A 27,951-nucleotide genomic window follows, 5' to 3' on the forward strand; every position below is an offset into this window, starting at 1 on the left:
GCAGGGCTGTCCTGTCCCCTCACCCCGCGGGCAGGGCTGTCCTGTCCCCTCACCCCGCGGGCAGGGCTGTCCTGTCCCCTCACCCCGCGGGCAGGGCTGCTCTCTTACCCTGCAGGCAGGGACTCTCCTGCTGGCCAGCACACCTGGTCCAGGGCCCTTCCCGTACATGCTCTGGGCAAATTAGTAAACATACATTATTGGCTTAAAGTCAGTGCATTGAAACACAGGGTCCCTCTTTCAAGGCAAAGGGGTCTATAAGAAACATGGGGACAGACTTTTTAACAGGGCCTGTTGCGACAGGACAAGAGGTGATGGTTTTAAACTAAAAGAGGGGAGATTCAGGCCAGACACAAGGAAGAAATTTTTTACACTGAGGGTGGTGAGACCCTGTCCCAGGTTGCCCAGAGAAGTGGTGGATGCCCCATCCTTGGAGACACCCCAGGCCAGGCTGGACGGGGCTCTGAGCAACTTGAGCTGGTGAAGATGTCCCTGCTCATGGCAGGGGTGGCACTGGATGAGCTTTGAACGTCTCTTCCAACCTAAACCATTCTATGATTCTAAGATACTAGTGGGAAGGAAAACTGCTAGTCAGAAAAACTAACAGCAGCAAAAGGAATCCATAGGATTAACTGAAGCTCCACCCTGAAGCTTGTGTTCCCTCTCGCAAGCATCACCTGTTAACATGTCAAAGCCGCCCTGGGGCTGCTGTGACTCCTCAGCGCTTCACCTACCTCCTCTGAGCTGGCGTGCATGGCTTGGACAGTTCGCTCGCTCCGCTGGTGAGCGTACACGTGGATGCCACCATCACTGACTGCCGGTGACTGCCCAGTGTCACCCATACTGTGAGGTCTCTGGTTCTTCTCCAGCTCCTGCTCCACAGCAGGCCCAGCTCTTGGAGGCCCTGGGGCCATCAGGTGAACCTCAGGGATGCTTTTTGTAATTACAGGACACCGACGTGGCATCTGAGAAAGAGCAAAGACCCAGACAGAGATCAGCCTTCCACCCACTGCAAAGGCAGAGACAGGAGACAACTCATGTCACTCCTGAGTGACTCTCCGCAGCGACACAAACAAGGACAGAACAATATGGAAGGAAAGCAACCCTGTCAGTCCTAAACTTGGCCGTGGCCCAGCCAGTCTCCCTGTGCTCCCACTGTTGCCCGTGCACAGTTCATCTCCTCCAGATAGCAAAGCAAACCAGCAGTGAGGGCAACTGCCTCTAATTCTGACCCCACACACCACTCTGCTCCCTAAGGGCACCTCATCAAGTTCTTTAGTTTCCAGTCCTCATTCCCTATCTATAATTTGAAGACACAACTATTTGCTGCCTCAGCCTGAGACAAGGATGATAGATGTCTGGAGATTACAAAGTACTTGGCATTTATCTTGTCTCTGTGCTACACCAGACTGAACCTCCCAGTCATTAACTGCAGGGCTGCAACCAACAGACCATGCCCAGATCAGGGGTCTGCCCTGCCTGGATCAGCTGTGAATGACAACAAGCAGCTCCTATGTCCTAAATAAAAGAACTCAAAGACAATATGTGGAGAAAAAACTCCATGGGAGGCAGAAAGAAAGATATTCCAGCCTCTTCCACAGTGCACTTACAGCTTTGGGACTGGTTATCTGATGGACGAGGGACAGTCGGTCACGGACTGCTTTGGTGAGCATCACTGACTGGGGTGGCTGGTGGGCAGTGTCCTCTGAGACTTGGTCACCTGGGTGACAGAAGGAGCAAGTTGGGCTCTTTTGGAAACCCCAGGCATCCCCCCGGGACGGCACAGCCTGGGCTGCTGCCCACAGCCTTCCCACCTGCCGCAGAGCCCAAATAGCTCTTCTGGATGGAGTCGTACAGCAGCTTGGACCCCTCGGGTGGGAACCTGAGCAAAGTCAGAGGAAGGTGCCGTGTTATCGAGATGCTGCACCAGCACCTGGGAAGCCAACACGATAACTCACTGCCTGGCATAAAAGCGTCTTCACTGTCTCCTGTAAGATTCCCCCTCCTCCCCCAAATGCAGGGATAATAAAGCATCTCCCAGGTCTTATCTGGTCATTACTTTCTAGGGGTTAACTTGGCACTGTGTGCTTCAGACAACACCGCTAAGCTGTTGACAGGGATGACCTGCAACTTGTGACTGACAGAGTTCTCTACGAAAACCCTCACCACTGTTGGGAGCCCAGCAGCGATGCTGAGGAAGGTTTACTTACACGTGCCCCAGATGAGGCCTTATGGCTCTGCAGCCCCTCTCAGACTGCTCTTTAACTAGCAAGAGACTGAAGCACTCCTAGAAAGAGCTATGGGAGCAATCCCAGCAAGAGAGGACTGGTGTTAACACCAGGCACAGTAGAGCTCTACAGCCTTTTTCCTGCCCCAAAACTTCACCACAATCAGCAGTTAAGCTTAGGCCAGGATAGATGTGTTAACAACACCTAAATGCTGGAGTTGGGATGACCAAAATGTCTCCACTCAAATCCCAGGTTTGTCTGGATCTGTCATCCCCATCCTGCCTTCCCCCAAAGCACAAGGAGGTCTCGGAGCCGTGCCGGGTTCCAGCACAGTCGGGAGCAGCCGTACCTGATGTAGTCATAGAGGTCGTGCCACTTCCCTCCCTTTGGCACAGGGAAAGCCATTTCCCGCGGCATGGGAGCGATCCCGCGGCAGGCCAGGTCAGCTTGCCGGGCCTCGGAGAAGGTCACACCTGGCAGCACAGGGACAGATAAAGAGAGTGAGATCTCCAGCACTCGTGGAGCTGGGACATGGGCACAAAACACTTCCCTCCTTGAGAACACCTGAAAATCAAAGATTACAACCCCATGGTCTGTGACAAACTAACACACCTTTGCACAGGAACATTCCTGAAACTCTCAACCTCCAAGCCGCAGGGGTTCCATCCAAGCTGGGCTGGAGAAACCAGAGGCCACCCCAAGGTCTCAGCTCCTCACCTGGGTCGAACACCAAGTCGCTCGTGCAGAGGTTTTTCACCAGCAGGTTGGCACAGAGCTTGATGCTCTTCAGGTGACTGTAACGGCGGTTGAGGTAGAGGGAGAGGATGGAGTGGAGGTCGAGCACCAGGCAGGTCCAGCGCACGTCAGCAGGGGCTGCTCCCATGAGATCTGGGGAGGAGAGCAGCAGGTTGCAAAAGGGAAGCTGGGAAAAGATGCTACAGACCTTGGACCTTGCAGAACAGGAGACGCAAGATTAATGCGGTTGAGTAAAAAGTATTTACCAGGTGAGACTTCCCCCAGACTTGGCTTGTCTGTGCCAAGACGGGAAATGGGAAAATGTGCCTTGTAGCTTGCTCCTGCAGCACAGGGGTGCGAAGGACAGACAAACAGCCCCACTGCCTCTGTGGGCTTGCACCCAACCTGACGCTGCACCCCACTGCTCAGGAGAATGGGGCTGGGGGACATCCTTCCTGGGAGCTCCAGCTCCCACCTTCTAGCTGCTCAGGGTCTCGGGCTCAGGACCACCACTCACCCTCCTCAAACGCACCAACTCAACTTCTGAACTCAATTTATTTTCTAACAGTTTATTTTGGCAGTAGCGTGCCAGCCTAGTCCCGCCAGCACCACGAGCAGCACCAGCACCACGCACACTCCTCACCGCGCCTGGATGTCCTGGCCGTGCGGTCATTCACCGAGCCAGCAGCTGCTCCACAGACAAAGGGGAACTGCAGCCAGGTGGCTGTGGATTTGAACTCCTTAAAGAGGGTGGAGAAAGAGATGCGAACCACCTGGTGTTCCTGAGCAAGACAGAGACACACGGAGCTTTAGTCACCCTGGTGGCTTTGGCAGGGAAATGCTGCAGAGGAGAAGCTGTGTGGCTGTGTCCCTTCTGCGTCCCCTGTCCCCGGCAGAGATGCCATGAGGATGGAAACCATCTCCAATCTGGGGTAACCCACCAGCAGCAACAAGGACCAGCCAAGTTCTGCACCCCCCAAGTGCAGAAGACCACAGCTGCCACAACCCCTGCTCCTTTAATCAGGCCATGACATTAACGACAGTGGTTTAATGAGGCCACGTTGTGTCACGTACCTCAGTGGTGACATCCAGGTGGATGACAAAGTGCTTGCGGGGCAGGGGCCTGAAGAGCAGGTAGAGGTAGCGTCCTGCCAGCCCCAGCGACTGCGTCCCGGTGCGGGGCAGCTGCAGGTAGCTGCTGGCGGGGCTGGAGCCCCGGATCCGGTAGACAGTTCCCTTCAGCCTCGTGTCCTTCCAGAACCACGGAAAGGGGTGAAGGGGAGGGCGGTGTCAGCGCTGCCCACCTGTGGCCGGTGCCATCCCCCACCCCATGACACCAGTGCCCCCGTTACCGTGAGAGCGGTCACGTCCCCCTCTCTGGCCGAACGCTTCCACTCCTCCACGCGAAAGTGCTTGAAGACGTTGAGGTAGGGGCGCTGCCAGGCTGCCGGTACCGGGATTGGTGGGGGGACGGTACCCCCCACCCCGACACCCCCCATTGCCCCTGTAGCGGGGACCCTATTGAACCATCCGTGACCCCAGGTCCTCTTCTCTGATGTCACCCTGTTATCTTCGTGTCTCAAGTCTCCCCAGCGCTGGTATCATTTTCACGACCCAAGCCCCGCTGGCAGCCCCGTTACCCCATGCTACGAGCCCTCCAGCCCCGGTAACGCCTCCACCCCCAGTGCCGCCCCCATTATCTCTGTGCTCTGAGTCCCCCCAGCTCCGGTGTTGCCCCGTGCCCCGACTCCGGTGACAGCCCCAGTAATTCCGTGCTCCGAGTCCTCCCGCCGCGGTGACGCCCCCGTTACTTTCGTGCCCCGAGCTCCCCAGACCCCGTGACGCCCCCGGTATCTCCGCGCACCGAGTCCCCCCAGACCCGGTGACCCCACACCCCCCCGCCGCTACCTGCCGCCATGGCGCGCGCCGCACGCTCAACCGTCCCGCGCGGCCGCCGCCAATCCGCGCGCACCGCCCGCCGCCACGCCCCGCGGGGGGCGGGGAGACATGTCACGTGGTCCCGCATCGCCCCGCCTCTTCGGAATGTACGGCCCGCGGCCGCCGTCCCGGGGCGGGGCGGGCCCGGGAGTTCCGGGGCGATCGCGATAGAGGCGGAAGCGAGAGCTCGGGGACTTTATTTGGGACGGGGCGCCGAGAGGGGGGCGGAGGGGCCAGGAGCGGCGGAGCGGCCTCCGCGGGGCTCAGAGGGCCGGGTCGCCGAAGCCGAGTCGCTGCTGGGCGGCGCGGATCTCCTGCAGCAACGCGTCGTTCCTCAGGCCCAGCTGCGGGAGCGAGGGGGCTGTCAGGCGGGGCCCGCGGCTGCGACCCACCGACCCCCCGGGGCTCCCCAGGCAACGGCCGTTCCCTCGCTCTGCCGGTACCGGCAGCACGGGCTCAGCACGGGCAGCTTGTCCCAGCCACGGCTGCGTGTGTCCCGTCTTCCCACCCTGATCTGGGTGAAGATGCCCCTGCTTACGGCACGGGTTTGGAGAGGATGCACTTTGAAGGTCCCTTCCAGCCCAAACTATTCTATGGTTCTATAATCTTTTGTGTCACATCCTCAAATTACACTTTGCAGGCTAAAAGGGCAAGTGCTTTGTGCTGTGGGAGCACTCCAGGTTTCATGCCCGCCCTGCCTGCCCCAGCCCCACGGGGACACAGACCTTGACGCTGTACTTGTAGCACTGCTCGGCCTCCCGCTCCCGGCCTCCCTGCAGAAACGGCACGAGAGCAGCTGCTGAGGACACAACCACAGTGTGCTCGGTGAAATAACACTAGAATCACAGAGTCATTTTGGTAGGAATAGACCCTCAAGACCATCAAGTCCAACCATTAACCTTATGCTGTCACTAAACCATGTCTTTTAAACACCTCCAGGGACGGTGGCTCCACCACTGCCCAGGGCAGCCTGTTCCAATGCCTGACAACCCCTTCCATGAAGACATTTTTCCTGCTATCCAATCTAAACTTCCCATGGCCCAGCCTGATGCCATTTCCTCTTGTCTTATCGGTTATTACTTGGGAAAGTAAGATACTGTAAGAAAGCTCAGCATGAAGGACATTCCCTGGGAGAATATGTGCGTCAGGCAATGACAAGCAGCGAGGAAGGGCGCTGCTTTTGCCATCTGGGCACAGTCCCCAAACTATTTTTACCACTAAGATTTACAACACGTTCTTCAGACTCATGAACAGATGCCGACAGAACGTGCTCTGTCAGGCTGGTGGTGGGAGCTGCTGGCTGGCTGGGCACTCACCCGCAGGCAGATGAGGGCAAGATATCCCCACACTTCAGCGTTGGTGTTATTTAGGGCATTGGCTTCTGAGAGAGCATCCTCTGCCTCCACCATCTCTTCCAGCTTGAGAGAGAGAAGGAAAGATGTGGACAAAAGGCAAACAGCAGGCCAAAAGGCTTCAGAACCAAACAGGCATCTGCTCTAACAGCTGAAGAAAAAGCATCTAGCAGGTTGTCCCTGACAGGGCTGCAGGGAAAGGATTTAGGGCAGAGACAACCAGTGATTCTCAGTGCCAGCAGCCAGCTCTCCTGTACGGAGGACAAGCTTCCCACAGCTGACGCCTGACCCCTGTGGAGCACACACTGTCTTTACAAATCAGCCCCCAGCTGTAAGGAAAGCAGCACAAACAAACACCTTCACCTCCACCTCTGGGAACCAAGTGGTCCAACTCCACCAGAAAACTGGTCCTGATCCCTGTTCCCGAGGTGCCCAGTGGGCTGCAGGCAGCTCCCAGGCTCACCTCCACAGCTGGAGCCCACAGCCTCCCCAGACATGTACATTTGGCCAAAGGGGGAAACAGAGAAGTTCGAGTTCCTTCTCTGTTTGCTTCCCTCAGCCAAACTCCCTTTGAGGAACCTCACAAGGTTCCTTGGGGAGATACCACGCTGCTGGTGGCTGGGTGTCCTTGGCAGCCCTTCAGAGGTGCCGGATTCCTTTGGGCAGGAAAAGCACCAAGATTCCTCTCTGCTGACATTCTGCTCCGTTCCTTTGTGGTGACATGCAGGTCATGTGCAGGCAGGCACCCGGAGCAAAGCCCAGGCCCAGATTAGGGGCTTGCCATGACATCCTGGGGAAGGAGGTGCGGGCAGTGGGATGAGGTGGAAGGATTGCTGCTCCCCAAGCAGCTGCTGGGAGTGACTGTCCCCTGACATCTCCCATACAAGCAGCCCAGGGTGCCACGCTGGGACACTGATGGCAGCTCAGCCAGGAGCATTGCTTTCACAGGCAGCCAAGCTTTACTTTATTAAAGGGGATCATCCCGTGCCACAGAGCCAATTAAAGCGCAGATGACCTAAAGGTAATTGCACTTACCCTGTAGCAGGCGATTCCCACCCCCAGCCAGGTGAGACAGGACGCAGAGTTCTTGCAGGCGAGCAGGTAGGTCTGCTTTGCTTGGCCATACTGCCAAGAGAGAGATGATGGTGTTTCTCTCTGCATCAAACACATCACTTCACAGACAGCCCCCCACTCCTCAGCAGTTTGCCAAACACCCCATCTCCAGGGGGGCTCAGACACCCACTGTCCCTGCCGCCGCTGGGGGTGCTGAAAGCCTCCCCGATGCAGTGGCTCTGTGCTGGCAGGTGCTAATACAGTAATGTAGGAGTCCCCTCCATTGCTGGGAGGATGAGAACAGCTCAGCAGCACCCTGAGACCATGCAGCTGAGCTTGGCACAAAGGAACAGGGCAGGTCTGCACTCCAAGGTTTTGCTATCTTGTGAGATCTTTGCTATAACTACAAATAATGGCATCTTGTACCTGGGTTCTGAAATCTACTACTTCAGGTAAAATTCCCTTCCTCTGCTCCTGCTTGCTCCTCACCTCTTTCTTTTCCAGGTAAATGGAGCCCAGGCGCCGGTAGATGAAGTGCATATCTGCAGCATCCTCCACAAAACCGATGGCTCGCTCATAGCACTCCTTTGCCTCATGAAAGTTCCCTTTCAGGTAGCACAGGTGCCCTTTCTGAGCCCAGACATTTGGATTCTGCACACAGAAAGCCAGGAGTGAGATGTGGCTGGGAGACGCATGAGACAGAGACATGGGACAGGGGCAGGGAGCCCTGTCACAAGCAGAAAGGAAGAACTCACTGATGTTTAATTATAGCAGGACAGATTTTATGTACAGAGTTAAAATCAAGTCAGCAAGCTGCCTGCGTAACACCAGCACTGGGAGCCCCCTCCAGCCTTTCCATGCATGGTGTCCTGGCTCATGCAAGTCTCCCCAGTACACAGTGAGTATGCAAAGGGCATGCGGAGATGTCAGCTTCACAGCCCTGTCTGCCTTCCCAAAGCCACCTTCCCTCTCTGCTTAATAGCAACCTTCTTTCTCATGAAACCGAGCCTGACTCACCAACAGAAGGAAAGATAATCAAAAGGAAAAGAAAGGAAGATGCTGCAGAGAGAGTCCTCGCTCAGAAATGCCGCCTGTCAGTGCAGGAGATGACAGAAGGCAAGTAATAAGCAGGGTAATGAGGAGGGCAGTGCTGCAGCCGCCGCCTGATGGGGTTCATCAGCTGTGATTGTCTTCCCCTGCAGAAATTGCTGCAGATTAGCATTAGAATTGCTCAAGTGCAAATGAAGCCTGGGCTTTAAGTTCACAGCAGCAAGAACATGGGTAGGCCACTGTCCTGCTTCAGGACACTGTGCTGCACCCCTGGAACACACAGAGAATTACCAGGTAGTTGATGTTAATGGCCTCACAGAGACATTCTTCACATTTGGAGAAATCTTCCTTCAGCAAGTAAGTCTGGGCCAGCGCCAGGTAGTAAGCACAGGACGGACCTCCCTGGAGGTTCAGCAGCTCGTGGGCAAGCGCTCTGTGAACAAACTGTGGAGGAACAGCACACCAGCACGGCTAGGAGAGCAGGCAAAACACAGACACCCCCAGAAGGACATGGCAGGAGGACTGACTCACACCTAGGTGACTTCTATGAACAGGGAATGAGATATTTTTCCCCCTCCTTTGAATATTTAGCTCCATTGCTTCTAGTTCTCTTTTGCTTTAAGCAGCTCTTTCTGCTGTGTAAAATTAAGGCAGGCAGCACAATATGGCAATCAGGGAGATCCCACAGAGATGAGTGTGTGTGACAGGGACATTCCACAGGTGACACAAAAATTGATCTGACATACACAAGTATCTGAAACAAGGAGTACTGGCACCTTAGAAGCATCACAATAATGGATCTCACCTCCAAACATACAGAGCAGAACACATCTGCACCATTTCTGACTCAGCTGTTCGCTCTGCAGCAAGCACCCCGAGAATCTGCGTACCTGAGATGACTGTGTCCCCAAACAGCATTTGGACCTAAATACTCTGCCTGACCACAGTTTCACATTTCTGGGCAATGGTGGTTTTGCTCCCTCTTGTGCATGGCAGTGGAGGTAGCCACAGCTTGTGCTCTCAGCCCAAGAAGGGGCTTTGCTGGAGCTTGCCACCAGCTCTTTGGTAATCACCCAGGGAAGGAAAGCAAACCACCTCCTCCACTCCTCACTGAGCTGACCTGGACAGCGTTGACTTTCATCAGGAATTCCACTGTCTTCATGAAGATTGTGCAGGGAGGCTGGCTAAGTCCTGAACCAGGGGATGGTGCTGCAAGAAAATGTGTCTCCATCAGTCCCAAAATGGGCTTTTTTTTCCTGAAGCAAGAGCAGGGGCTGAGACCCTGGTGGGGACAGAGAAATCCCAGCAACATGGTGTAAAAGCCAGGAGGTGGCAGGGGAGGCTGAAGCAGAGATTAACTCAGCATTTCTTTCTGAAGGGTTTAGGTTTTTGTAAGAGATGCGAAAAGAAACTATACTCTTGACCCACTAATTTTCCAGCCAAAACTCAGAGGAAGAAAAGGTGGGAATTTATGACTGAAGTTTGTCAGAGTTAGCTACAGTGGTGCCCCTGCTTCCCCAAACCAACCCACTGGGCCTGAAGCACCCAGCACTGCCATCTCTTTGGCACCCACTGGAGAGCGGAGCTGTGGAGATCACACAGCACACGGCCAGAGGAGATCCACAGGGACAGTTTAAGAGCTGGGATCTCAGGAGAGAGACATCTGAGCAGCTCATGAAGGCCACTGGGTGCAATGACATGTAGGGAGAGAGCTCCATTCACCTGCTGGCTGTCCATCCTGAGAAGTGCTGCTCTGCAACCTGGGATGAACCTGCTCTGTTGGAGATTCCTTGGCTAGGAACAGAGAACAAGCCTTTGTGTCTTGCCCTGGCATGAGGATGGCCAAAGCTCAGTGCTCCCAAGTTATTCCCCTCCCCACTGATGGCACAAGGCCATCTCCCAGCACTGGGCTCTCCTTTCCACACCAAGCCCCATCCCCTGACCTTTTGGGGCTGCCTCTGGTGCCGTAGCCTCTTCCTTGGGTGCTGTGCAGTCCTGGTCATGCTCCGCTGTCTCTGGCAGTTTGTCAGCTGAGCCATTTGGAATCCCCTCTGGAATGAAACCCACAACAACCATTAGGTGCAAACAAAGAGTTTGCCATAAACTGCCCAGTTTGGAGCATAATTCCACAGAAATGGGGAGAAGAAAAAATGTAAAAGATCTGTCAGATTTTCAGAACTGGGAAGGAATTTTATTTTGCAGGAAGCAATAACTGGGTCTGGGATTTTGAGTAAAAGATTACCATGTGAAGCTAGAAATGGGTATAAATGAGGCAATATCCCTTTCCTCATAATCAGAAGGAGCAAAAAAACATATGATATGAGGCTGCCTGCCTGAGCCACTTTGGTGATAATGTTAAAAATAAAGTCAGATGACATTTCCCCACAGCCTGGCCAAATATTTGTGACTCAGGACAGAAAGTCTTGGCTCAGGGTGAGGCCAGACTCAGCGAGGCTTCAAAGGAAGCCTTCGGTCCAGGGTCACCACCAGGCATCTGTTTTGCCCTTTAAATTGGTGAGGCAGTGCTGTCCAGGCTGTATAGGGAGGTCACAGCAACAGCTTTCATGAAAGCTAAACCTGGATGACCCCAATGTGGGACAGTCACAGGGGAAGCTCTGCCCTCCCAAAGCCTCAAAAAGCACACTGGCTTCCTCCAGCTGCCCTGGCCACTGCCCACACATTGGTGTATCAGCACTGCTGGGCTGGGACGGAAAAATAAATGCAAATACTTATCCCTCTGCTATGCTGCAGGTAAGACGAGGCACCAGCTATGCTGCTTTCAGAAAGCTTTATCATTTAAAGCAGCACGCTATCTGCTCTTGTCTCTTGCTGGTGCAGTTTGTGGTCAGTCTATTCTAACTCACAGTCCACATCTTCTTCCTTTACTCTTTGTATTTCTCCTCTTAGAAATACTTAGAAATTTCTCCTTTCCTTCCACTGTTCACCATCTCCCACACTGCTCCGAGACCCCTCATTGCTCGTGCTGAAGCACCTCCTGGTTTTGCTGGGCCTTACCTGGTGAGCGCTCTTCTGGACTTGGGCTGGGAGACTTCACATCTGCAGCAGAAATGGGCTTTTCCCCTCCTTCTCCCTCAGCAGCCTCAGGGATGCTCCTCTCCTTGGCAAGCTGTGCTTGCAGTAGCTTCCTTGCCTCACGGAAGGCCATTTCTGCCTGAATATTATTATCCTGCAGCTCATAAAACAAACCTATGGGATACAGAAATAGCAGCATGAGCAGACATTCAACCCTTAGCAAAATTCTTCCCTTAGCCATGAGATAAAAGCAGGGAGAAGAGGAGCAGGGGCAGAAGCAATGGTCAGCACTACAGGAACACCCTGAGCACACAGACTGACTTGCTTTTATACCTGAAAGGGTCCAGGCTACAACATTGGATGGCTCCAAGCAGCAGGCATCCTCAAAGAAAATCTCTGCCTCCTCACAGTGCTGCAGCATGACTGCCACAATCCCACAGAGCAGCAAGCTGGGGACAGGGTGGGACAGATGAGCCTTGCAGGCCCCAGGCAGTGGTGTGGGGGACACCCCCAACTAGGAGCACACAGCACCTTTGGACGTGGTGGGGATCCAGAGAAAGAGCCTCCCTGAAGCACTCCTGGGCTTTCATTCTTTCCTCGAGCAGGAGGCAGAAAATCCCATAGTCCAGCCGGTACTGGATGTTGCGCTGGTCCTGAGCTACTCTCTAGATAAAAGAGATCATGACTGGAGGACGGCTGCAATCACGCTCAGCACACACAGTGGAGTGGGGAGACAACTCTGGAAAGAGCACGGCTTTCCTCTGACCACCCCAGCCTAGTTTAGCAACAATCAAGTCCTTGTCTCTCACATGCTAGGGTTTTCCTTAACTGGGATCGTGCTGGATTCCCTCTAATCCTCCTTCACCTAACACATGTCCTCCAGCTTCAGCTGACCTCCTCCTAGAGGGCCCAGTGTCCCCAGTGCTGACCCAGCATGCTTTTTGGACCAGCTCATCCCATTTCGCCTGGCCTCAAGGCTGAAGTACTCAGTGACCTGGCCAGGCTCTGTATCACATCCTCCAGAGAGCAGCATCTCCCTAGAAAATCCCTCACACGTTCAGCCTGAGTATCCTGGTCACATTCATCTCCTTCCTCCCCACCCGACAGGCATGGCTGGCTGGGCTGTCAGCACTGTGTGCCCCACACCACCGTGATGGCGAGCTGGCTGCCAGCCCAGACACACGGGAAACGGGCAGGAAAGAACAGGCGCTCCTTTACCTGCTGGTGGTAGAGAGCTGCCAGCTTGTAGTCCTTGTTGACTTCAGCTTCACGAGCAAAGAGCCAAAGCTGATCCTCGGTCAGGCGGGGAGGAGGGGCAGGAGGAGCAGCTTCCTCAAAGAGTAGCTGGTAAGGAGCGAGACAGAGTGTTAGCCCTGGGGAGGGCAGGAACAGTTCCTGTGAACCCAGTACAGCAGCAGTCCCCAGTCTGGCACTGTGATGAGTAGAGCCTGGTACGGCTGGGGCTGGGTGGGTTGGAAAGGTGAGCTGTCCCATCTCCTCTTTGTGATGAGACTCATCCCTGTCATTCCCAGGTACCTCTGCCACACCAGGACAGAGCAATATCAGTTATTTGCAGTTGTGACAAGTAAAAGCATCCCCTAGATCAAGACCATGTCAAACTTCTGTGGTGTCACTTACTGGTGACCCTGGCTCATGCGGGAAGGTTAGTGCTCTGCCCGGGTGGGTGGCAGATGGCACAGACCCAGCCTCCCTCACCACGAACCAGCTACAGCAACTTTTACTAGTGACATCTTGCACATATCCCACTATCAGTATTTTGTAGCAGTGGGATACAGATGCACCAGAACCTGCCCCAAATTGTGGCTCACGGCCCACATGTGATAACTGCAGCAAATGAAAGCATGAGCCTGCTTTTGCCTTGAAGACCAAAGTCTCTCTGCCTTCACCAGATGCAGTGTCGAGCCCTGGATCCACAGTGAAGTCGTGTCCCAATTTACTCAGGTTTCTCCCTACCTGGTTCAGGGCAACATGCATCTGGTCCACGAGGTACACGTAGAGCTGACTGAGAAATGCCTGTAATTGCTCCTGGGTCTCAAACGCTGTGGTTTTCAGGTATTTCTCCCTCACAATCTTCACTACAGCATACTGTGGAGACATGCAGCTGTTGGACAAGGCAGGCCCCCACACCAGCTCTGTAATTGTACAGAGCCAGAACACACTGATTTTGCCTGAAGCTCCAACTTATTTCTGAGGAAGAAATCCAGCCCAGCAATGGTGAAAGTAAAAAAAAAGCAAGCAGGGTTGAATTCCTTTCTCCTCTCCCAGCCCTGGCTCTCCCTGATGCACCAGCGTCCCTTTAGGGACAACATGCAGGAAGGCTCGTCTTCTCAGCACAGAGAGGGGGTCTCTGGGCACACTGTGGCCAAGGCCAACCAGCTGAGAGAGGGGAACCCACTTTTTCTGCCAGGGAGGACTGTGGGTGTACAAGAGCAGTCAGCTTTGCCTTCCTCGGGCTATGAGCACAGGGCAAATGGACATGGCCAGCTTTGGAGTCTGCCTCCACTGACAGGAGCAGTTCTCCTGGTGTGTGACCAAAGCAGCTTGGTGCTTGCTCTGTTAGAGGGAAAACTTGTCCCCCTGTGCCCGCTGCAACAGCGCCGTGTGGCAGGAAGGGATTCTGGAGCAACACATCATCCTAAGTTACCACCATGGAGCAGCAATTCCTCACTGAGAAACTGCCAGGACAAAACAAGTAAGGAAGCGAAAAGCACAAACAGACTCTTTACCTTTAGCTGTTCCTTAAAAGCGAAATATTTCCCAGACCTATTGAGCTCTAAGTTGAGCTGACGCTTCTGTTCCTGCAGGGTTTGGGGGTCTATCGCTCCCCGGTCAGGCAGCTGCTTCCCAAAGAGCTCATGGTATTCACTTAGGATGGCCACGGCAATGCTTGTGACATTATTGTGATAATATTCCACAGCCTAGGAAATAAATAAATAAATAATCAAACTTCACAAGTCACTTATGTCATCAACCTTGAAATGTATTTTATTTGCCAGAGCCCACGCCTCCCATAAACTCCCCCTGACTCAAGTCTCAATTAATCTGTCATGCATCCTTTCTTGTCCACGCCTGAAGGCTGCAAAAACATCTACATGTAAATACAAAAGAGCTCCTTCGTAATTAGATACTGCTCCTGCTATATTTTTCAATCAGAACACAGTATTTCAGTCATTGTCATCTCTTCTATAGCAGTATAATTTGCTATAAGTAAAATATATCTCATCTGCTGGGAGCCTTTTAAACCCATGGGCCAGCCCTCTTCAGCAGAGCCTGTAATCTCCATAATCTCAGTGGCAGAAGCTTCTATGAGATGTGATAATCAAAATGTATCATTCTGTGTACTCCAGACAGTCCAGCACAAATCAATTCTGCAGCAGCACTGGGGTCAGTTATTGAAATGCTGCTTCTTCCTCCACTGTTGCTTTGAATTTCCCATCAGCCAGGGGCCATCCGAGGACATTCTCCTTCAACGGCTGCTCTGTACCCACAGAAGATGGGCATTTTCTGAGGATGTCACACACACAAAAGTTCTTTAAAAAAAATCTGAGTGACCTGCGAGTGGTCGGGGCTGATTCATGTTTGTCTGGGTCTGATGAAGCACGTGGGCTAGTCTGAGACAAGAAGCTCTTGGGACTGCCCAGGGTAAACATAAGGTTCTAGGAGTCTCTTTCTCTTGCACCTCGTTTCCTTCCAAACACCCCCACACTGCTGCCTTCCCTGCCTTTGCTCTGGCTCTCCCCTTCGTATGGGCTGCAAACATGAGCAATGCAGCCCAGGGATGACTTCCCAAGGCATACTGCTATAAACATAACACATCCACAAGTTTTCTGTGTATTTCCTCTGCAAACCTCATCTACCTGTTGCTGTGGGGCTCAGACTGAGAATGAAGATTCTCCTGTATAAGAGGGATGAGGGCAGGGTGAGGTAGCAGAATAGTGGCAAGGCCACAGGCTCTTGCATGTACCTTCTTGGCTCCTTCAGTCCGAGCAGGCAGTGGAGGGCGAGGAGGAATCATCTGGCTGACCCTGTCAATGGGAGGACAGCAGAGATCAGCCAGACAGCCTGCCAGCAATGTTGGCTTGTTTGGGGCGCAGGCAGCCTGTCGTGTGAGGGCTCCAGCCTGTCACTGTATCCCTGAGACACCTCACAGGGACCCCGGCTGGGGGGAAACCAAAGTCTCGGACCAAGAATGAACTGTGAAGACCAGGCACCTACATTCACTGCTTATAGCTCATCATAGCATCTCGAGGAAACCAGCTCCTGCCTCACTCCCTGCTGATGATTACACTCCATAGGGATTAGATAAGATTGATTTAGTTGTTATTTTCACTAGGCTTGACTGACCCATCACACAAAAACTACCCTAGAAGCTCAACCAGCAAGTAGGGTTAGCATTTGTTATTGCTAGCAATCAAAAACACTCTCCTACAGAAGGAGATCTTATCAAGCTGTTATTCCTTTAACTCACAACCCTCTGAGTCTGCCAGAACAGCTGTAAGAAAGGAGCCAACCTGAGGAAAGCTCTGAAGAATTTTATTACTGTAAACCCTGGGCCACCCGACCTATCAGTTCCTGACCTCTCACAGTGCGGCTGTGGCTCCTCGTCCCTTGGCTGTGCATTGACCCTGAGACACCATACCAACCCTGTTCCTACCACTGCTGGGGTTACAATGAACTTTCAAATATGGATCAAAAGCCCTTGGGATTATAATAATTTTTACTAAGATTTTATTAAAATCCTTGGTGTCAAACCAGCCTCCATCCACTGGGATTTTTATCAGGATTCCCTGCTTGCTTGTACGAAAACACTGTTGGTCCTTAGAACACACTCCAGCCCAGCAACCAAAGGTGTCACATCCCTGTGTTGGCTCCTACAACAAGCAAAGCAAATTGCTTAATCCCCACCAAACAGAAACCACTCCTGTAACTGTTCTGCCAGCTTACAGGGCCCCTGGCCTTCTCCAGGTCTTGAGCCCTGGCTGCTTCTCCCACACAAACGCCTCCCGCACTCTCTGCTGCGGGGTCTAGTGCCATGGCCCTGAGTGGTCCCCTGGCTCTGCAGGGACCCATCACCACTCCTTGGGAAGCCAAAAGGCCTGAACATGTGGGCCATGCAGCCCACACCCTCACCCAGCCTCAGCACCCACACGGACGTGTTACCTCTGCAAGTGGTACACATGGAAACCAATCTGCTTCACTTTCAGGTGAGAAAAGGAAAACCAAAAACCACCAGCAGAAAGTGAGTGAAGATGGCCAAGTGGGGGCTGACGGAGGATTTTGGATGGAGCCCAAGAAAGAGAGCTATGGTTTGCTACAAAGATGTATATTTAAACATCCTTCCTGAAAAAGGACCTCACTGTTGATCTCATCTGCCAGCAGACATGTATGAGACATCAGCTGCTCCCCAAAACAGAGCCCTCCCCATGAGTCAGGAGGGCTGATTTTTCAGCCTGACCATTGAAGCTGCACATGGCAGGTGAACAAGGAGGAGCTACACTGAGTTCACACAAGTTGCGGTAGAGTGGTATCAAAAGGGCCAGAAGGTCTGTTCTAAGGGGTGTTCCCCTTCCTCTGCCTGTTCTTCCTAGAAGACAGCAGGCAGCACAGAAGACACACATATTTTCCCTTCAAAGAATGGCTGCTGCTTTTATTTCTGTTTGAGAGATGTACTGCCTGCACTTGTTATACTTTATACTACATTTTCTTTTTTTTATTAAATAAATTATACATTCTAGGCCTTTCCTAGACTGTAATGCAGCAGGGCTACAACTGCTCAGGAAGAAACTGCCTGAAATCAAACAGACAGCAGAAGACTTGAAGCAGCAGAGATGAGAGAGCAGCTCCATAGTGGAACAACATGAAAACTAATGGAAGAGCCAAGGAATGGGTAGAAGATTGTGAGAATACTTCCAAAAAGGAAAAAAAAGACAGAATGCTATGAAGTTACAGCCGTGCTACCCAGGGCAGGCCACGCTGGTGGCCAGTCCTGACCAAGCAGCTGAACATCACATGCAAGAGGCAAGTCCACAAGGATTAATGGGAAACAAATCCCGGATGGGAACACAGACACTGTTGTGCTGTTCTTGTGTCTCTCTTTTTCAAGAGGAATGTCAGGGAGATGCCAGTTTGGATGAACACAAGTGTTTTCCCAACACACCAGATGCCACCTCTTAAACAGTCTGGCCAAATCCTCCCCCTGATTCCCGTGGGCTTTGTTTCAGGCCCTCGGCTGGTCCTTACAGAGCACTCCAAGGGGGTGCCTTGCTGTACAGCCCCGTTTCTGTCCTGCAGAAAGGAGCTGTCAGCCCCAGAGTTACAGCACATCTCTACACACCGGCTGGTGAGCTCCTCTCGTGATCGCTTTGGTACCAAGGCCTTGTCCAGCTTTATCTCCATCACCAGGAACGTTTCTGCTTCAATGTATTGCTGTGAAGATAAATATTGTTCTCTCAATGTCATGCTGTCTAGAGCCATTACTGGCATGATAAAAGGCTGAGCATATAGCTACAGATCTTCAGCAAATCTTCAAACTGCAGACATACAGCTTGTTTTATAACCTGCCCTCAAAATAATTTACAGCAGCAAAATTCAGCTCAAGAAACCAGTCTAGAAAAAAGGAGAAAGCGCAAATAATCAGTCTGCTTGCAGAATAAATATGCATTCTAGATGTTTCGAGCAAGAAGCCAAAATACGAAGGAATCATTTTAAATAAACAGCTCATTATTTACAGAGACCTTCTAGCCCCATGCTAGACTGCCCTTCAGCTGGATGTCACTGGAAGAACTCCAGGACAGCATCTACATAAAACATCCCTTGTCCAACTCACTCCTGAAGAATGTATTTGCGTGAAAGGTGTGAGACACCAGTGCAGAGATGGTCTGGCTATCTTTTCTTCTCTTTGGAGATACATAATTACCTGTCCATCAAGGCTGAGAGATGTGATGTTTTCAGTTTCTGCAATGGCATCTGGCAATGGGATTTTGGGCAGGTTGGACATCTATTGAAGAAAAAGAAAACATGTCTTTTGTTTCAGATTCAATAAACCTCACACCTTCGCAAATGCAGGATGCGAGTTGTACATCTGTTCAGGTAGCATGTACTAAAGTTTCAAGATCATGAGTATCTCTCGGTTGGCTGAGGCAAAACAGCATCAGTCCTTGGTTTCCACATGCCCCAGCTACCTCTGATGTAGAAATGGAGCAACCATGTTGCAATTTGCCTTTCTAGGCCTTACCCTTCTGGTGGGATCTTTGGTGATTTTGTCTTCCTTCTGAATCTTGCTGTGAACAGCTCTGGAAAGGGGAGAACCGATTCCTGGGGTCCACAACCCTTCCTTACTCAGACTGAGCTTCCTGAGATCCCGGAAAACACTGTGCTGACTTTTGGTCTGAAACAAAGAGGGAAGAGAAGGAATCAAGGGACAAACTAGGCTTCCCCACCCCTCTGCCTTAACCTTTCACATCACAACACACATTGTCAGGGTCCTAAACGTATTAAGAAGCTGTGCAACCTCATCCTCACCTCCCAGGAGCCTCAGGTTAGATTGCAGTGAAAAGAGCTGCCTGAGAACACCTCAGTGGGGTTTTCTTCTGAGAGCTGCATTTTCACTGAGGTGCTGGCCCTTTATTCTTGCCTGAGCTGTGTGGCAGATAAGCTGGAGCCAGCCCTGTGCTGCCCTGATCCAGACCCACTGATCTGAATTGCTGGCTTGATCCTGGACCTGCCTCATGGCTGTGGACTTGCCTGATGATGTAGGCTGTTCGATGAACCTGGGTACCCTCGCCTAGTCTGCTCTGCAATTTTTTGGGTGCCCCTGCCTGCCCTGCGGTGATTTCAGCTCTGGCTCACCTTCTGCAGTGGAGCAGCTTCCCTGGCACACGTCAGTGAATTGCAAAGAATAAGTTTTTCAGATTGTCTGTTTACAAACTGCTTGACCACCTGGACAGGCTGTTCCCTCCCAGCTGTCCTTGTCCTCAGAGCTGGGCTAACAAGAACTGAGAGGATCTGGGGAGAGGGTGGAGCAGCTGTACTGAGATCAGCCACACCAGGAGCAGCCCAAAGCATCCGCAAAAACACAGAATGAGAGTGACAGAGAGAGCATGTGTCACTTCACTTGCAACAGATAAATGCTACAGGATAAGAAGTACTGTGCAGCCAAGAGGCCATTACTCATGGCACTGAAGCAGAGACCAGCAAACAGCTGTGTGCCCAGCCCTGCGCTGCAGCAGCCAGCCAGAGCAGGGACAAGGGCTGGGGCTCCCCCAGCTCCTGCGGTCTGGGCAGGAGCACCATGGGGAACAGCGGGCAGAAAAAAGTGGCTGTGCATCTGCCCTCCTGAAACAAGCTCAGGTCTGTTCCAGGAGTGCTGTGGGAAAATGGAGATGTAACTGTCACTCTTAGTAACAGAGATGGGAGAAACTCAAATAAATCTCCGTGAGCTACGGCTGAAAGAGCTCCAGTGACAGCTTTTTTGGTTGTTGCCTGGGGTAACGCTATCCTTTTAGAGCCACTGTTTGCTCTTCCCAGAAATGCAGTTCATTTGCCCATGTTCCAGACTGGACAGAGAGGAGCATTCTTACAGCTATCCCTGCTCAGCTGCTGGCATATAAGGGTGTGGGGTGAGATTCAGAGCCTCTCTCAGCCCCCAAACCTGCTCACACATGCCCAGAAATCCTTTGCTTCTGAGAAGTCTGTATCTAGAAGCTTGTCTCATTTTTCTCCATCACCAGAAGGGCAGTGAAGTTTCAGAACCAGACTCTGAGTTACCACGCTGCCCATGCTGCCGGCTCCCAGCCCCGCTCTGTGCAAACACAGCTGCAGAGGTGGAGCAGAGCTTGGCTGTCTGATCTGCTCTCACCTTCTCAAACACCTCGCTGCTGTGGTAGGCAAAGACACGAAAGGCACCTCGGATCTGCTTCACACCAGGGCACAGCAAAGGCACCATGTTGACATATGCCACGCCATGGAAGGAAATCTGCTTGTCCTCATCTCCCTGGAAACACAGAGCGAGGGACTGAGATGTGGAATGGACTGTTATTCTCTTTAGAGAAATAAGGTCACCGATCCCATTAAGAAGAGGCCATGCAACAAATGGGTGCACCTGCTGAGCCCGTGGCTCTTTGTCACTGGCACACAGCCGAGACAACCTGGACGAATGTGCTGGAGCCATTCTATGTGTAGAATATCAATTTTATCCCAACCCCTGCAGGGCAGCTTTCCTCTCTAATGCCCACACTGTGACATTCCTCAGGATGGCCTTTGTGAGATACAGCTGCAAAATTATCAGCCATGTGGTTAGAAAGTCAGGTGAGCCCAGCAGAGCTGTGCACCTCGGTTTTGGCAGAAATCAGGTAGCTAAGGAGGGCTGGGAGGCTGGGCTAGCAGCAGGCTGCGCAGGGCAAGGGAGAAACATCTTTGTCAGATCTGCAAAATCCTGGCACCAGTGAGTGCTAAAAGGGGTTTATACCAGTTTATCTGACTTTGCCCTGGAACAGATTAGGAGCTCACACACGATCAGTTGCCAGGAAGAGAACCATTAGCTAAGGGGCTGTTTCTTTGTTAAACTATCCTGGTTAGTGTACAAAAGTGTAACTTATTTACACCCCGAGAAAGAAGGTATGAATTTATTCGAGATGCTCCAAAAAGCCATTGACTGAAGATAAGCTCAGTAAATTACCTTAATTCTCAAAAAGCATCACCTCCTTGATCACTTTCCACCAAGCTACCACAGACCATCAGCAAGAGTTCTGCATGCTATAAGGAAAAATGTTATCCTTTGTCTATTTAACAGCTCTGCAAGGCTGATTAATCCCTTCACAAAGCCTCTAGGTCTCTGACTTGCTTTGGCTGGTTCAAGGCTGGTTTTGCTATTACAAAGGCATTGAAAGGAAAGTGCTCAATAAAGCAATGCTGCTCCACAAGCTAGAACAACATATCCCTCCCCACTTTTACCTTGTCAGCTTTGCTAGTTTTCCCTTTGCTGGGTGAGCCCACAGACACCCTGCAGACCTCCACGGGCCAGTACCGGCACTCTGCAATGCGCTTCTGCAGGCTGAACACAAAGGAGGGCACTGAGAAAATGCAGAAACCAAGCTGGAGAGCCACACCACCCTCCTTTCTGCGCCAGAGCATCCCCTCTCGGCTTTGCTCCTGCCCACCCCCAAGAGATACAGCAAGCACCCTTGCGCCACAGGAACACTTGTGCTTTTAGGGCAGGATTTCCTTTTCCATCTACTGCTGTGTGCACTTACGGCACAAACAACTATAAAACAATTGTGAGCATGGCACACTAAGTTTTCTCCCTCCCCTGGTTACTTCAGAAATGAAAGAAATAAGAAGGAACATTATTAACTTTGGTATAAAACCTGAACTGCACAGAGCAAGTGGACCCTGAGCTCCCATTCAATGTGCCTGGGAACTCTGAAACCAGCAGGCAGGTTGATGAAATTGCAGGGGAAAAAAAATTAAAAGTCAAACCAGATAGAAGGGAGTATTTCCACACAAGTGGCAATTTGGCTGTGAAATTCACAGCCATGATGCAGCTGAGGCCAAGAACATAGCAGGATTCAAAGAAAAATGGGGTACTTATCCTGATCTTGAGCATTATTTGGAGCTGCTAAAGGTAATTTTTATCCAATAAAAAAGCAAATGAAGAGTGCCCACATGGAGTGTAAGGATTTTGATGTATTGGGCATTCAGCAAAACTTAATTAGCAGCTCAGGGGAAAGTTGTGTGGCCCACACTCTACTCCATGTCTGCTGCCCCTTCCTTCAGACCACAAAGGGAACAATCACCAGCTCCAGTTGCCAGCAGCGTGAGAGAGAATTTACGGCCTGGAGACAGCAACTACAGCCAATTCACCTTCTCCTACCAGAGCAGAACTAAGCTGCCGCCAGCAATTAAAGGCAGTTAGCTGCTCCCTTGCTCCTGTGAACACCTTTGGCCAACAGACAGCCACAGCAGCCATGGGAGGTGAGGCAGAGCCAGAGTTTGACCACATAGGAGATCTGAGAACACCTGCATGTTGCTGCTCCCTGCCTTAGGTCACTCAGCTGCATGCATTCTGGGGTAGTTTCTCCCCACTGCTCTGTGCTGGAAGGGACCCCTTACGTGACCACTGCAGCGGGATCCAGATAACAGCGTCTTTCCACATCCCATACGACTCTCTTCGTGCTCTCTGCTTGGATCCTGAATTCCATGTCCTGTGAGAAACAGCACACAGTCAGAACAAGGAAGGCAATCTCCACAGCCTGTGTCATCCCCAAAAACATTCCCTGGGAGAGAGAATTAATCAAACAGAGGTGTCCAAGTCACCATACCCAGGCCATCCTAGCAGAGTGAGTTAGCAGCCCTCCCTGTGGACAGCAGGGCCTGTTAGCATGAAGAGCCCAGCTTACAAGGAGATGACACCAATCCCAGCCCTGCAGCTCAGGGGACCAGACCCACCACACGCAGCCTGAAGAACTCTCCTGCTGTGAGCTAGCATGCCTGCCGTCCCAGGGGAACCATCCCTGTGTCTGGACACTGCACAGAGAACCAACCACCTGCTTTCCTCCCATAACAAGTATCTGCAAGTCTTTCTCAGACCCTTCAGTGAGACCTGCTGGTTCTCTTCCAGCCATGACACTGCCAGTCCTTCCTCACCTCTCTTTTGTTGAGCTCTCCATCCTCATCCTCATAGGGACCACCAATGATGAAGGAGTTGGGTATGCTCAGAGCACCAGGGGCCATGATATTAGCAAGGGGCCATTTTTTGGGTCGGGGCAACGGCTCTTTTTCACCAGCAGGCTTCAAGATGCCATTCATGAAGAGCAAGGGGGATTCTTTCTAGAGAGACATGAGAATGAAAGGATTTGTATTTCCAGTATGAGCAGGAGCAAGTGTCAGTTGCTCCGAGCTGGGTCTAACAAAGCAAAGCAGCAGCAAAGGGATCTGGCTTGGAAAAAACACTCCACCACTCGCATCCAAAGAACAGAGAAAAAATAAATAGCCATGTGGAAAAAAATCCTGCCAGTTTCAATCCAAATCTTACCAGGCAGACCTTTGTTTGTGTTAAAGAAACACATCACGCCACAGAGGTCCTGAGCACTCGCACTGAACACTGCTGTTGCACAAGCCCAGGAGCTGTACACCCCACAGGAATAAACACTTGTCCCACAGTGCGTAGTGTGGAAGAACAACCCGCTCTGTAGCATTTAAAGCCCCTCTGACTGTGCCTGGAGCAATCCGCACCTCCCCGGCTGCTGGCACTTGCAAGCAAGCCATGAAGTTCTGTAGGGGTCCAGCAGCAGCAAATGCTTCAGGGACAGAATAAGCAGCCTCCAGCGTGACGCTCAGGAGGTTCCCATCTGAAAGCTGCGTTGCAGAAAGCAGAGACTCTTCGGTGCACACTGTCACTTCAAGGCCACCCTGTGAGACAAGGATAAAGTAGAACCAGTAGCTAGACAATTATAACTCTCCTGCTCTTGAGGGAGAAGCAAGCAAAAACCTAAGGCCAGAATGTATAATGTTATCTTATTCCTCACCTCAGATGTAAAAGAAAACAGACCAACAGACCAATTCCAGAGAGGAATTTCATTATCAACTTGTCTGAATTGGGATTTTTTTTTTTGTTTAAATTGGAGCCTGCTTGAGGTATGGCATATGCCCCAAGGGTCTCATAAAATGAGGCAAGGATAAGAGTCAGGGTCTCCTAAAATGAGCCACAGAGAAAGAATATCAGTAATGGAAAATAATGATTTTCCCCTGGTGATTCAGAGCATGCCAAAGCTCAGGCCACGCTTTGCCCTATCTCCACGTGCTGTGAGCAGTCTTTAATCACCTGTCCCAACCCTGGGTGGATGGTGGCCAACAAAAAACCAGCTGGTCAGCATTTATTAACTATCCTCCCTAATGGGTGTCCCTCTGCTTTGCTTACTATGTACCAGCTCTTAAATGCAGAAAAATGAATGCAACATCTGCCCCTCCAATTCACCCCCCGTGCTAACTGCAGGCAGGCTTGGGAGCAAAATGAGACACATCTTCCCAGTCTCATACTTCATTCCCTGCTTTATTCACTGGGTACTTTTCAAGCGGCTGAATGAATAAGGACTTTACAGGAAAGGCAGTCAGAGCATGTACAATAATGGACTCTGAGACACTTTATCCACAGAAATGAAGACTAATAAAGTGGGGCAGGTAATCCTGCCTTTGCCTTTTTTCTGTTTTTTCAGCACTATGCTTTCCATCTTGAATACTTTTTCCAGAGCAATTTTGTAGCTGCACACATTAACATTTCCTAGCACGACCTCACCTATCATAGGCAACAAGGGACAGACGTCAATGGGAGTAGGAAAGGCCTCCAAGCTTGTAACATATAGGGCCATAACATATCCGTGATGAGCTCGGCAGCTGAGTCATGCTCGCCTTCCCATTAAAAAGCAGCAGAGAGCTGAATGAGCGAAGGAACAGTTCCAAATTCCACATACCTTGGCCTCCAGCTGAACACTCTCTAACGGAGAGGCAGGCACTGCATACAAAGGAGCCAAGACCTTAAATGAACACTGTCCTGGGAAGAAACAGGAATGAGAACAGCATAAAGTGAGACCATCTGCAGAGAAATCATGTACTAAGTCCTAATGCTGAGCTACGGATGTCAACTCCTCTTCCCACTGACCCAGCTTTCTATAGATGTCATGAAGTGCTTTTTGTCAAAAGAAGGTATGTTAGAGTCAGGGGTCCATAAGCAAAGACTAAAAAGAGCCTGTGAAAGTCAATGATGTTCTACCTTGCAGCAGAGGTAGAAGGTCCACCACAGCTTGGCCAAGTGGCACAGTCTTCTCCTTCTGTTTCTTCTCCTTTTGCACTTCTATCACTGTCACTAGAAAGATAAAGAGAGAGGAGCTGGCAGAGCTTCTCAGACAGCTTCAGACCCACAGTTTAGGGGCTGCAAAGGGTCTGTGTCAGCTCTGGCACATGCTTATTCTTCATCTCCTCAAAGCTAACAAGAAAAGTGAAGCCAAGGAGCACAGTCCAACATGAAAGGGGACTCTTCCAGCTGGCAGAGGTGGGAACAGAAGTGCTGAGACCCCCCCTCCAGCGCTGCTGCTGAAGTGCTATTCTTGAACGAGTGACTCCTGCGGCAGGCAGGCAGAGAGGAGCAGCTGACAGCACCCACCTCCATGGAGGAAGATTCAGCATCAAATACTTACAGAGCACAAGTTTTTGCACAATGCCGTCCAAGGAGTTGGGCCCACTGGGGCTGCACTCAAAGCTGGTCGTGAAATTATAGTTTGCTGTCCCATCTGGGAAGACCTGAGTCTGGCAGGAGTCTCCCAACACTGCTCCATTGTACTCCACACGCACCAAAGTCACTGACACATCGCTTTTGATACTTTTCTGTTGAAACACAGGAGCACATTAAGCAGCTGGCTCTGCCCATGACCAGAGTTGCCTCTGGCAGGCAGTTCAGTTCAGAGTATACTGCTGGGTGTTATCAGCTGCAGAGCTTGGCCATCCTGAGGCCTCACCCTTTGCTGTCTTTAGGAGGGAAATTTCCTGCTCCACCAAGCTATGATGCCCCAGGGATTATCAAAAGCTGCTGCTGCAAGGGTGGGAGGGGACAGAGAGGTCGAGGTTTCACCCCAGGAAAGGCAATGAAAGGCACATCTCAAGCAAATCCAAAAATATCCCATTGATATTTTTGTGCTTCCAGGAAGCTTGAGACTTTTGTTGTCTCCTAAGAAGGCAGCTCCTGAGCTCACAGGACATTGTGTGGTTGGAGAATGCCCTGAAATCAAAGAAGGGCTCCAGCAACAACTTCAAACCACTTGCTTTAAACAGAGATGGGGAGGTTTGAATTTTAAAATATCTCCACAGAGGGGCTTAAACACAGGTGAAGAGGGATGGTGACAGCACGGCACATGGCAGCAGGGACCACATGTCTGGGCAGCTCTGGCCAGGCAGCAGTACGAGAAGTGCTGAGACAGGCAGGGACCGAAGAGCCTCCCCGCAGGAGGAACACGGTTCACTTCCCCAGCCAGGGAGGAGTAGCTGCCGCCCTTAACATGAGTACCATTGTATCCAAACCTGGCTTTTCTTTCGTCCTGAACCACAGAGATGCCTCATCTCCATGGGCCTCTCCCTCAGCCTCCGCTCACCGTGTCACTGGGGTGATTAGTTCTATATGGCTCTTGTAAGAAAAGAGATTTATTTACTTTGTTTTCATTTTCGGTCCTTCTGACTGTCTCCTTGAGCACATATTTTATGATCGGCTAAACAGAAGAATCCAACTAACCTTTCTCTGTACCATTAATTATCCTAGACTCCTCTCTCATCCTTCTCTACATCACCTCTAGTCAAGCAGATTCCACACCTCTTATAGTTAGATTTTTTTGTTGTTCATATTGTTGTTCTTATTATTGCACTTATGCAACCCTCTCTCGTTTTTGCCATTGCTTTTTCTAAGATGGAGCAATCAGAGCTATAAAGCAATATGCCGGATGCAAACACTCCACTGATCTATTATTTTCAGCATAGTTTTGCCTCCTCTTACCCTCTACTTCTCACTTAAGATGCTGTTTGCTGAATCTATTGGTGTGAGAGGTACTCAAATACTACAACTAAAAACCTAAAAAAAACAGGCAGGTATTTTTGGTTTGCTTTTTTTGTCTGCTGCTGGAGCAGAAGCAGGGATTTGCATTTTTCTGCTTGCAGCAGTAGCTGGGTTTCTCTGCATTCCCTCCTAAATGCCAGTTCCTCTAGAAGCCTTTAAGGACAGCTGGGTCACGCAGCACATGGAAATCACAGCAGTCACGTTTTGATCAGAACCAGCACATAGTCTTGCCCTGTAACTGCACTGGAGCCACTGCCTTTTTAGAACTAGAGCCACCCTGTTGGCTTCAACATGATTTAAACTGATGTAGCTGGGAAATCTGGGTTTATATCCAAGGTCGGATCTTTTTAGAGGCATTTATCTCACTGATATATATTTGTACTGTGTTTTGCTTAAAAAAGCTGTCATTTACATACTGCTAGGCAGAGAGGTGCATTTCAGTGCAGCACCTCTGGACTGTGCTGCGGAGGAGGTGCATTCCCCAATCTACCTGGATCACAAGTCTTTGCTCTGGGCAAACAAGCCCTCAGTAGGTGGGGAGGAAGCCACGGAGTGGCATCGCTTCTCACCGCTCCTTCCTATAGCCTTATCACCTCATGCCTAGTCTTGAATGGGATCACAGCACACAGATTTGCCCTGGCCTCGTTTATTAAACCGCTAGAAATATTTTCAGAAGAACTTTACCAGGTTCTGCGCCTCCAGTACTGTGACCTGTACTGGTTTTGGTGGTGTTGGTTGTGACTCGCTGGGAAGAGCTGCAGCTGCGCTTAAGGCAGAGGAGTCCTTTCTGGAAGGCAGCCCCACAGGGACCTCCATTGCTCTGCAGGAAAAAGAATCGGGAAAGAAACATGAAACTGCTCTATTTCTCTCCCAGAAACATCTGCAGGACACAGCAGCCGTGGTTGCTAGCATTATTCAGGGCTTTGCTGTCAAAACACCATTAAAAGCACAG

General features: G+C 51.3%; 2 protein-coding genes across 4 annotated transcripts in view; both read right to left on the minus strand.

The window, feature by feature from the left end:
- WDR90 (WD repeat domain 90) overlaps positions 1 to 4,921 on the minus strand; it is a 30,322-nt gene extending 25,401 nt beyond the window's left edge. The window contains exons 1-10 of one of the 3 annotated variants that reach the window (XM_082064816.1): positions 4,869 to 4,921; positions 4,313 to 4,404; positions 4,035 to 4,211; positions 3,604 to 3,742; positions 2,943 to 3,113; positions 2,575 to 2,698; positions 1,812 to 1,879; positions 1,608 to 1,717; positions 732 to 962; positions 109 to 171 (exon numbers count right to left, since the gene is read on the minus strand). In XM_082064816.1, the coding sequence (XP_081920942.1) occupies positions 109 to 171; positions 732 to 962; positions 1,608 to 1,717; positions 1,812 to 1,879; positions 2,575 to 2,698; positions 2,943 to 3,113; positions 3,604 to 3,742; positions 4,035 to 4,211; positions 4,313 to 4,404; positions 4,869 to 4,878 (1,185 nt within the window). In that variant the 5' untranslated portion in view covers positions 4,879 to 4,921. Of the gene's footprint in view, positions 1 to 108; positions 172 to 731; positions 963 to 1,607; positions 1,718 to 1,811; positions 1,880 to 2,574; positions 2,699 to 2,942; positions 3,114 to 3,594; positions 3,743 to 4,034; positions 4,212 to 4,312; positions 4,405 to 4,868 lie in introns of all 3 variants that reach the window. The other 2 variants (XM_082064815.1, XM_082064817.1) reach the window with 2 other exon arrangements.
- Positions 4,922 to 5,121: 200 nt separating this feature from the next.
- CFAP70 (cilia and flagella associated protein 70) lies at positions 5,122 to 27,815 on the minus strand (the record flags this gene model as incomplete). Its single annotated transcript, XM_082064690.1, has 28 exons — positions 5,122 to 5,242; positions 5,624 to 5,671; positions 6,215 to 6,316; positions 7,286 to 7,375; positions 7,793 to 7,954; positions 8,645 to 8,797; positions 9,474 to 9,562; positions 10,076 to 10,147; positions 10,297 to 10,404; positions 11,369 to 11,560; positions 11,720 to 11,835; positions 11,918 to 12,051; positions 12,605 to 12,730; positions 13,361 to 13,492; positions 14,134 to 14,325; positions 15,372 to 15,432; positions 17,742 to 17,833; positions 18,324 to 18,404; positions 18,642 to 18,794; positions 20,265 to 20,399; positions 21,359 to 21,458; positions 22,517 to 22,608; positions 23,051 to 23,233; positions 23,639 to 23,815; positions 24,874 to 24,953; positions 25,173 to 25,265; positions 25,597 to 25,783; positions 27,684 to 27,815. 28 exons carry the CDS (start codon positions 27,813 to 27,815, stop codon positions 5,162 to 5,164), a joined length of 3,363 nt encoding a protein of 1,120 aa, XP_081920816.1. The 3' UTR covers positions 5,122 to 5,161.
- Between the last annotated feature and the right edge of the window lie 136 nt (positions 27,816 to 27,951).

Source organism: Streptopelia decaocto (genome assembly GCF_964273445.1).
Source record: "Streptopelia decaocto genome assembly, chromosome: 13".
Taxonomy (NCBI): Eukaryota; Metazoa; Chordata; class Aves; order Columbiformes; family Columbidae; genus Streptopelia; species Streptopelia decaocto.